The sequence below is a fragment of the Sinocyclocheilus anshuiensis genome, unplaced genomic scaffold (assembly GCF_001515605.1).
Source record: "Sinocyclocheilus anshuiensis isolate Anshui unplaced genomic scaffold, SAMN03320099.WGS_v1.1 scaffold691, whole genome shotgun sequence".
NCBI lineage: Eukaryota > Metazoa > Chordata > Actinopteri > Cypriniformes > Cyprinidae > Sinocyclocheilus > Sinocyclocheilus anshuiensis.
Genome location: NW_015552577.1, coordinates 569466 through 580391, shown reverse-complemented (window position 1 = coordinate 580391; position 10926 = coordinate 569466). Strand labels below are relative to the sequence as shown.

Here is a 10926-nt window from a genome sequence, read left to right as displayed (position 1 = left end):
CAGTGAGCGGCAGAGAAGCAGTGCATTCAGTTGGCCGCACCGCAGCCGATTCGTCAATAAATGAGTACAAAACAGCGTTTCCTAGCACCTGTCGCTTACTGATTGTTTGGAATTATAAATATGAGCGTAGTTCGTCTGTTAATATCACATGCACTTTTTTTTTTAGTTTGTTACTCAGACGCAGGCAGTGCGCTGCATGAGACAAAAAAGTAATATAGCCAAAACAACCGCATAGCCGCTCTTTAGTGTAGATGCATGTTGATTTTATCAGACGATGCCGCGATTATAAATGAGAGTGACTCCTGGTTAACATGTATTAAAAGGGGTCGTGTTTAGTCACTATTTAGTGTGGTATTTTTTGACAATATTCACTCATCATGACAGTAAAATAGGGCATTCTAAGTCAATATACTGCAGTATTTCCTCTCTCAAACAGTAGAAAATATGGTTAGCACCCGGTCATGCAAGAAAAAAAAATACCGTCATGTACCGTGAAACCGGTATAATTTTGAAAAATATCGTGATATAAATTTTTGGTCATACCGCCCAGCACTACTTAAAATGTTATTCAAGGTTTCAGTGCATGTTGTGATGTAGTTTTATATGGTCATTTTCCGCCCTCTCGCTGACCCTTATGCTTAAACAGGCTGTTTTTGCTGCTCTGCCTCTTGGACTTCATATGTAATTGAGTTCTGTAATGATCTACTCGGCCTCATGAGAAAAAAACAGACTGCACTTTTGCGAAATGTGAAATACGTTGCTGCAGGTCCAAATTGGTGCAGTTTCGAGGTGAAATGACCACCCATGCTGCTAAAGTGCTAGAGGCGTCTATGATTTTTGCACAGAAAACAAAAACATAGTACAGTCAAAGTTCAGAGGTTTTATTTTTTAATTGGGATCTTTTTTTCTTTCTTTTTTTTTTAGGTAGGACATTTTTAAAGTACATTTTAAGCAAGGACACATGATTAAATTGATCAAAAGTGACAGAAAAAAAATTACATTGTAACAGTCAACTTTTAAATTGTCAATTTTTAATAAATGCTGTTCTTTTTATTACTTATACAGTGGTGGCCAAAATTAGTAGAACACTAGTATTTTCACCAGCTAAAATAAGAGAATAAGAGACTGTCAAAAATATTACTAATTATTAAATACTAGTAAATATTAATATATATTATTGCAGTAAATCCTTTTGAACAGTAGTGTTTCTGTATCTGAATTTTCTATACACATTATTATTAACAGTAGTAATTTAATAATACATTTAATTTAAATCCTGCCCAGCAAATGTTTTAAAGCAGTGGGTTAGTTGATCTGCTTATAAAAGTCTACTTTGAGATAGTGTTGCATTATTTTCAAAGCCTTCTTGCTCAGTTTATTGTGGCAAAAGAGCCCTTACAAGTAATTCACGTGTGATGCATCTGGTTGCAGTTACAATCTCAAATGCTTGCTGCTAGTCTGTATTATTATCACAGTAAAATCACTTGAATAAGGTACACGAAGTGTGAGTTTGTAGGTTTACTATACAGCTAAAATGTGTTTAAAAGTGTGACTGACCAAATCGACTTTCTCGGTTTGGCCCTCTCATGCTCAAATGTCAAGCTACCCCCATGCTATAAGTGGGGCCCTATGAAATCCATTTTATTTTTTCCCAAATTCTGTTTCTTTGCATTTTAATTTTTCTGGACTTGTTTTTTTATGGTTAAATAACATTGTATTTATCAAAAAGCAAGTCTAATTAATTAAAATTATGAAACTCATATAATTTAACATCAATTTATTAAAAGTTTAACAAAAATTACATTTAGGGCCCTATGAAATGTTTTTTTTTTTGTTTTGTTTTGTTTTTCCACCTTCTGTTTTATTGTTACCAAACTCTGTTAAAGCATGTCTAATTATTTGAATGCACAGAAACAACTTAATTTATAAAAGTGCCCCTATTATGGGTAATGAAAGGTTCATATTTTGGTTTTTGGCATATTTTTTGCCATATTTTTCCCCAACAACAGGTTGACATTAGGGATGCGCCAATCCGATATTCATATATTGTTTATTTTATTTTTCTTTATAATGAAGTAGTCTGTATCTAGTAGATTGTGAAAGAATGATTATCAGTTCCACACACAGGGATATATAAATTCTACATTTATTTAAATGAGGGAAAAAAACTTCACTGGTATCGGATCGGTATCGGTATCGGAGGCAAAAAAGGCGGATCGGAGCATCCCTAGTTGACATGCATGCAAGGTCAAAAAACACTTTCATTGTCTTATAATATGCATTTAATTTTACCTTACTTGCTCAACGACTCCCAAACGATTCGTTTAACGATTCATTTTTCCAAACCCCTCCTTTGCGTGACGCTAATCTGCGGTGATTGGTCCGCTTGGTCTCAGTTTCATTTCATCTCGCCTGTAATGCCTGATAAAGCAGCGTTTGTGAGCGCAGTGCTGCTTTGTGTACAGCGTTACCGGGGAAACCGCTATTTTTACCACTCCAAAAGCAGCACCTAGTGGCAAAGAATGAATTTGCATTTTCATTCAGACCAAGGCGAAAAGACCAACAAGTGGGTGGGCAATATGCTAATGTTTCACGTTGACGTCAACATCATGGGACTACTCAGTCCCCCTAAAATTTTGTGATTAGCTCCATAAACTGTACACAAATTCGTGATCACCTTAATCCCCTTTACATTTCATATGAAAACGGCGGCAGACTTCGATCGACTCCTCCCCGTCTTTCAGCGCGTTCTTTTTCAATCCGCTGACCGCAGTGCGCAGAGCAAGAAACAGAGGACAAGGTGTGTTTAACGATAGATTGTTGTAATAATATCTGCATCTGTGCTGTTCTGTTCTTTGTCATAAATACAGTTTACAAAATATCAATCAGTTCCCCATCTACTGTAGCCTAAGTTTTCGCTGCTTTCACCCCTCATCACACCACAGCTGTTTCCTCCAGTGAAAATGAAGCACATATATGAACGCATACTTTATAAAAAGATCATGAAAATTTAACTTTCAATGTAATACATTTTCCAGTGCATGTGGCAAATAGGTTTGCATACTTGAGCTAAGGAAAGAGGGTTGTACTAGAAATGCAAACAGTAAAATTGTGTGTGTGTACAGTAAACAGGTGTGTGTGTGTGTGTGTGTGTGAGATCATGAAGAGTTGTATTTGGCTTATTTAGTTATATGTTATGCCTATCTATGCAATACAGTGGAATACTGCACTTTTGTGTTTTGTATTTACATTTTTCTGGTTATCAAATGAAGGTATAACATATTAACTGAATTTAACATTTAATCAAATGAAAATTAAACAAACTTTATTTTTTGGCAAACAGTTACTAGTAGAAGAAATATACTAGTACAAGAAATGTGTAATTATTGCTTAATAAAATAAAGTTGTAATCATTTTTTTAGTAATAGTAGTAGTAGTATTACTTACATTCTACTAAACAATAGTAATGTCTTCAAGTTAAACTAAACTTTTATTTTGACGGGTTGCCGTGAATACCTTTACATTTCTGCGCGATATGACGATAGTTTCTCTCAAAAGAAAAGGTCAAATGCTCATGAAGAAACTCTCAGGGCAGTTCTGGACTGACATGAATGATTCATATTCAAATAGTCTTTTGGCTGCTTAATATTTACAGATACTACTCCATATCGCAATTTGATTTAAGTGTAATGACCTACTTTTGATTAATTCATCCAAACTTTGACAAATTCTGTGACATTCCGCATTATACAGTAAATTAAATTTTTAGGACTATCTTATCTATTATCAGTGAATAACAACTAAGATATCAGTCTGCTGCTTTGGAGATTGAATTTTGGATCTAAAATGTTATTTTAAAAGTTACATGTAAAATCCAGACAGGGTAAGAGGTAATAGGGTAGCTGACCTGTTAACCACACCGATAATGCCCAGTCTGACGGGTATGATCCGGCCCAGCAGCACCTCCAGAGCATCTGTCCCCGCGTCCATCAGATCCAGCTTACTCACCACCAGCAGCGTCCTGCGACCTGAGCGCACACAGCCAATGAATACCACAGCGCTGCTCAATGTGTAATAATCACATTCCCTGCATGCCGCTCACCATCTGGGTCTACCTCTCGTGCCAGTTTAAGGGCATCCGATGTGGCGAGGTCAGAGTTTGCAGGAGAGACACACAGGATGAGGGAGTTGGGGTTGGAGATGTAGGACAGAATCATCTCTTGCACTTGAGTCTCGATATCTTCAGGCTGGTCACCAACAGGGACCTACTCAAAACAGATCACATCACGTGACGAAGAATGAGCGGGTGAATGAAGCAATTAGGGCTGCAACTTTAATGCAACAAAAAAATCCAAATAATATCACTAATTATTAACATGCAATAAAAAAATATTTTAACCCATTATTAAAAATGTAATTCCACATCCCGCCCAATGTTGTCTTCCAAACAATGTGCAATCTGAAGGCTCTGAAAACAAATATAGTGAATGCATCTAAGTAGGTTATGCTATACATTATGTGCAAATAAAGTGACACTTTTATTTCTGTTTTTCATAAGGCTAGACCTGAAAAACTACATTTTTAAACCTACATTTAATGTCTGACAAGAAATATTTTAACAAAATGTATTAAATCAGAATTATTGCACTCCTATATTTTTAGTATTTTTAAAAGTAAGTACTGTAACAAAGACACCGTAAAATAAAGTGTTACTTATCTTTGTGGCCAAAATATATTTTTAATATGCTAAATATGTTAATAGCGTTTAATTTTTTATATTAATATAGCATTTTTAAAATAGGTTTCTTGCTGGATTTTACTTAAATGTTCACTTTATATACAAGAAATTCAGTTTTTCTTCAAATGTGACGTGAATGTATTTATAATTTTTTTTAAATACATAGGGCAATATCTATAAAGATATTTATATTTTTATATTATATTTTCAAAACAAAATGGCCAAAAAAATATATTGGTAGAAAATATAGTTACATACATATATTATATATTAAATATATATTTTTGGACCATTTTTGTATATTTTCAAATAAAAAAATATATATTGGAAAATATATATTCTTTGGGTGCTCTGTCTGCTTGAAACACATACACAGACGTTCATTCAGTGAAGTCTGTGAAGTTTACAGAGATCTGCTAGCTTTCAGGACTAGCCTTTATGCAAAATGGAAATAATAGCATGACTTTTTAACATTTACAGATAAGGATACAGCTGTGAAATGTAAGTTATGCACTGATGAAAACACATCTCAAATGCTTTAAATAGCACACATATCTGTCAAGTATGCTATAAAGTGTTCTTACGTACAGGACAACTTGGGTCATGCACTTTTCCAGCAGCAGCTCTCTCTGTGTCCTCTTCTATATGTCATATGCATTTTGTCCATAGAAATATGTTATTCACTTCTCTAAACTGACATGACCAGCAGATGGGCAGACGCAATTAATTGAAAAGAAATTGTTGTCAATTGTTTTCATTACCGATAAAAATTGACTTTAGTGATTTGTTGTTGCAGCCCTAGAAGCAATGGATTTCAATTATATTCAGTGCATACACATTGTTTGTTGTTCAGAGAATTTGAGTGTGTAAAATCCTGTCATCTCAATAGGAATCCATGCGATCAAGAATTTTGCATGAGCTCAAAAGATTTCCCAACAGGTTTAAGTTCCTCACACGAATTCACTGCTGAACAATAGAAAGACGCTTAGTTTGAAAGTGACTTCTGTGTGTGCTCTTTGATAAAAGACAACAGACCTTTTTAGCTACTGTATTAAACTTACCCAATCGGATATTTATTAAATATCTCCTTTTGTGTCCCAAAGATAAAAATGTAATCCTAGTTTATAATAAAATGAGGAGTAAATGACAACAGAACATTCATTTTTAAGTTACTTATTCCTTGAAGTAGTGATAAATAATTGAGAAGTTAATAATACAATGAATACTCTGCTAGAATATATGTGACCCTGGACCACAAAACCAGTCTTAAGTGTCAATTTTTTTAAATTGAGATTTGTACATCATCTGAAATCTGAATAAATACGCTTTCCATTGATGTATGGTTTGTTAGGATAATAGGACAATATTTGGTCGAGATACAACTATTTGAAAATCTGGAATCTGAGGGTGCAAAAAAATCTAAATATTGAGAAAATCGCCTTTAAAACTGTCCAAATTAAGTCCTTAGCAATGCATATTACTAATCAAAAATTAAGTTTTGATATATTTACAGTAGGAAATTTACAAAATATCTTCATGGAACATGATCTTTACTTAATATCCTAATGATTTTTGGCATTAAAGAAAAATCTATATTTTTGACCCATACAATGTATTTTTGGCTATTGCTACAAATATACCCCAGCGACTTAAGACTGCTTTTGTGCTCCAGGGTCACATATTTGAAATAACTGGCCAGTCTCCACATTATAAAGTGTTTGATATACTCGCTTCGAGTTAGGAGGGGATCCTGTGTGTTTTAGCTCTGATTTTAATTTAATTTCATTTAGAAAGAATTAGACACTGGATTTGACTAGTGAAGTTTGTCAAGATGCAGTGCTCAAAATAGCACTGCATCTTGTATAAATAGCTCCGATACATTTTGTGGTCTGCGCCGACTCGCGCATGTGATCCGCTCCGTGCTATCGTGTCTCTGGACCGGAGCAGAGTGTGTGTGCGCTGCGGTGGTTAGCGTGACAGCGCAAAACCAGACTTCTTTTTTTCCTCAATGGAAAGCATATTTACACTGTTTGAATCGTTCCCTGTCCCCTATATAGTGCACTACGTGCCATTCACTGAACAGAAAATACTAATTCTGTGGACAAGTGACCGATTTCAGCCGCGGCTTCAGCATCTATTTTATAGTGTAGGGGGCGGGGCTTCGTATTCTAGAGAGCATTTGATTGGACAGAAAGTTTGATAAAAAGCTGAAGTACGATGTGACGTCAAAAAAATCATTGAGCCGTTTTGGCGGAAGTGACGAACTGCAAGCTTTGAATGGTTATATCTTCTAAATGCGAATTTTGTCACTGTTTTGGAGCACACTGCCTTATAGATAACCTTAAGACTAACATGTTGATACTAACACCCAAAAAACTTTAATTTTGATTTCATGGGGACTTTAACCACACTATCAATGTCTGATTTCAGATTGAATTGTCTCTAAACATCGTGTAAAAACTGTGGTTGGTCGTTTTAATCAGTTAGATGCTCTTCCCGTCTATAAGTGGCAGTCTTTTGATCATAATAAGCTGGAATGTGGACCAGACTTTACACTACTAGTCAAAATCTGTGAATGTGAAAAAATGTGAAAATAATAAATCAGTTACACAAGCATACTGTATGTGGTGTCATTTACTCTGAGAAGTTAGTTTCTTGAACTCTTATTTATTTTATTGCTGTATTTTTATAGACTTTATAGTGCTAAAATAACATGTTAAATTGACAGCTTTTGATTTCAATTCTGCTTTTTATCCTTAAGCAAATGGGTTTGTTTGCATTACATGGTAAACGGACATGTCCAGTCATTGTGGTTACCTTAGTGATGCCAGGCAAGTCAACTAACGTCAGACTGAGTACGTTAGGGGAATATATCTTCAGGTAAATGGGCTCTGGACTGATGCCCTGGGGAGGAAAAAGAGATCAATTAAAACAGAGCCTGAGAGAGTATGTCAAACTATATGAAGCGCTTCCACTGCACCTTATTATTGGTACTACGATCCGTTTCCTCCTCGATCTCTTTCCGGATTTCACTGAAATCGGTGAAAATCTGAGCAAAGAGAGAACGCATCTCAATAGAGTGCAGGCTCATCATAACAAGCTATGACGTTTTCTGAATGACCTATTTCTTCAACAAGAACTCCAACTCTTTAATTACCTGGTTTTTGCAGTGAAGGAAGGTGCCCCATTCTTCTGCTTTGATACCTTTAGAAGAACCAAAGAACGAGAGAGCACACAAGACAACGCACAAAATCAATATGTATGACACTGAACCCAGCAGAAACCCTATTCCCATAAAAGACCTCAATGGAAATAAAAGCTTTTTACAGGCAAGGAAAATGAAATGTGAAATCAATGTTCAACCAGAAATGTTGCTGTTAGTACACAACTGAGAGAGTGAAGCCCAAACATGCATTTGCTCTAGTCTCAAAGTGCAGGAAAAATACCAGGAGGATTTAGAAATGAAAGCATAACAGATGGAAAAAATTATTATAAATGTATAAAACAGAAGACGGAGGAAGAGCTGTGGGATGAGAAGCACACCAGAAGAATGAAATGGACAGACGAACACGTGTTGAAAACAGAGACCTGGATAATTGTTTTGGCTGTTGTGTTTAGCTCCATTCCCTGAGAAAGCACAGAGAGGACAGCAGAGAGAGGGTTAGGAGGAAACGCTACTGTAAGTGGATTAGGAACACATTTACACATCAACATTGTCAGAGAGCGGATGCTAAAAGGAACATTCCGGGTTCAATACGAGAAGATCTACAGTATGTGTGAAAAAATAAAGCAATAAATAAAAGTCTATGGGACAAGACATCCCAGGAGGTTTAAAAATTAAACCCATTGAAATATGAAGAAATATGATGGACATTCCTAAGAAATATGAAGCTCTCTTTTTTGTTAGCATGCTTAATTTTATATACAATAACTACAAATATATAATATATAAATTCTGTTCATAAATGTTGGTATCAACAATTTTTTTTAAAATAAATTAATTACTTAAAGGGATAGTTCACCCAAAAATGAAAAGTTGATGTTTATCTGCTTAGCCCCAGGGCATCCAAGATGTAGGTGACTTTGTTTCTTCAGTAGAACACATTTCAGCCCTCTACGGACACCTTGGCAATTGAATCGCCATTGGCTTGTACATTTTTTTGTTTACTCGCCAGACTGATAGTAAGTACCATTTTGATTAGCCGTCGTACCTACAATGTTTGTGCACTGTGTAAACACTGAGTGACGTATACGCACGAGAGATCACTTGAGGCGCTTGCGTAAACTACGCCAGAGCGTACACACACCTCACGCACCGGATGCCGTGCGCGCGCCCAAAGACAGTTGGACATAGTGGTGTATTAGAGGTAAAAAATTATATAAATACTGTTCGGTTTCTGGCACAAACCGATCGTTTCGTGTCTTAGGACATCAATGTGTCGTCACGAGCCGCAGGGTTTAATTTGGATTTGTCTGTGCATGTTTTTTTTACTCTCATAGATTTTGTTACCATTGCCATGCATTATACGACTGATAGACTGCAACGGTTAAAGTTAAAAATCATCAAATGTGTTCTACTGAAGAAACAAAGTCACCTACATCTTGGATGCCCTGGGGGTAAGCAGATAAACACCAAATTTTCATTTTTGGGTGAACTATCCCTTTAAGTTAATACTTTTATTCAGGAATAAATTTGGTCATAAGTAACATTAACAACATTTATAATGGCATGTTAAGATTTTTATTTAAACTTTTTATACATCAAAAAATCCTGAAAAAATGTATCACATTTTTCACAAAAATATGAAGCAGCACAACTGTTTTAACATCGATAATAATAATAATAATAATAAACATTTCTTGAGCAGCAAATCATCATATTAGATTGATTTCTGAAGGATTGAGTAATGATGCAGAAAATTCAGCTTTGATCACAGGAATAAATTACATTTTCTTTAAATATTAAAACAGAAACATTTTCAACTGTAATTCATTTTTGACTGAATTTTTGAACAAATAAAAAAATCTTACCAACTTCAATTAACTCGTACGTTTTTTATTACCACGTAAAATATCGATGTATTATGGCAATATTTTTTTTGTATTATGGTGTGTGTTTTAGCAAATATGCTCTACTTCTAAACCCAGAACATGTTTTACTTTAAGAACACTGAAAAAATACTTGGCCTACTTCTATTTCAAGGTATGCAAAGCAAGCACTACTGTGCTAGACATGTTATTGTGTGAAAAACTGTTTTTTTTCAATATGTTCAAAACTTTCAAGGTGTGTTGTAAAACCTAGTAAGTTACCTAGAAAGCATTTCCAGGCATCACAGTCATGTCTTTGATGCCCCAAAACACTATTTAGGTTAAAAGACCACTATTTTGTGACACAATATTTGTGTCTGCAGTCAATATAGTAAACCCTTCAAAGAGAGACACTTGTAAGCTGTTACCATTGTCTTGTTTCCGCCTCTCCTCCAGCGGAGGCACGTTCACCAGCTGTAGCACTAGAGGGCGCCGAGTCACTATTCCTGAACCTCGGGGCAGAAAGTCTCGTCCAACCAAACTCTCCAGTACTGAACTCTTTCCACTGCTCTGGAGATTCATTTGAAGAGACCAACAGAAATACTGGAACTGTGTTTACATGTAGGCCTACCTCATGACGTTGATGATTTATTATCACAAAACAAAGATCACGCCTGAAGTAGTGACGGTTTACATTCTAATACACTGCATACAGACTCAAATCCACACCTTGCATGTTTTTCATGACTCACCTGTGACCCCACGACTACGATCTGAGGAAGCTGGATGATCTTGGCTCCAACTGTGAGGAAAACCTCCTGCAGTCTGTTAATGATGGGAATCAGAGTTTCCATCTATGAAAGAGGGGGGATGGTGCACTGGGTGTAAAGCATTCATCAATAGAGAGAGATACATACATATTTCCTGATTTTTCACAGCAAGAACTTTTTCATCGTTTAAAATATAATGATATTTTGTATGATCACTCATAAAATCGTGCCCAAGTTTATACTAGACACAAGTACAAATATCTGCCAATGTGGTTTATTTTTCCACTGGCAGATTTGTTAATGTTTAAATCATAAACCCATACACACACATACATACATATACATATATATATATATATATATATATATATATATATATACGTGTGTGTG

The 10926-nt window shown here is 35.4% G+C and overlaps 1 protein-coding gene across 2 annotated transcripts in view; it reads right to left on the bottom strand.

Moving 5' to 3' along the window:
- Window positions 1-10620, bottom strand: part of LOC107665195 (dynamin-1-like protein) — a 39134-nt gene extending 28514 nt beyond the window's left edge. Inside the window, exons 1-8 of one of the 2 annotated variants that reach the window (XM_016455977.1) lie at window positions 10519-10620; window positions 10195-10336; window positions 8327-8365; window positions 7896-7942; window positions 7719-7787; window positions 7556-7642; window positions 4103-4265; window positions 3908-4028 (exon numbers count right to left, since the gene is read on the bottom strand). In XM_016455977.1, the coding sequence (XP_016311463.1) occupies window positions 3908-4028; window positions 4103-4265; window positions 7556-7642; window positions 7719-7787; window positions 7896-7942; window positions 8327-8365; window positions 10195-10336; window positions 10519-10620 (770 nt within the window). The remainder of the gene's footprint in view (window positions 1-3907; window positions 4029-4102; window positions 4266-7555; window positions 7643-7718; window positions 7788-7895; window positions 7943-8326; window positions 8366-10194; window positions 10337-10518) is intronic. The other variant, XM_016455978.1, reaches the window with a different exon arrangement.
- Between the last annotated feature and the right edge of the window lie 306 nt (window positions 10621-10926).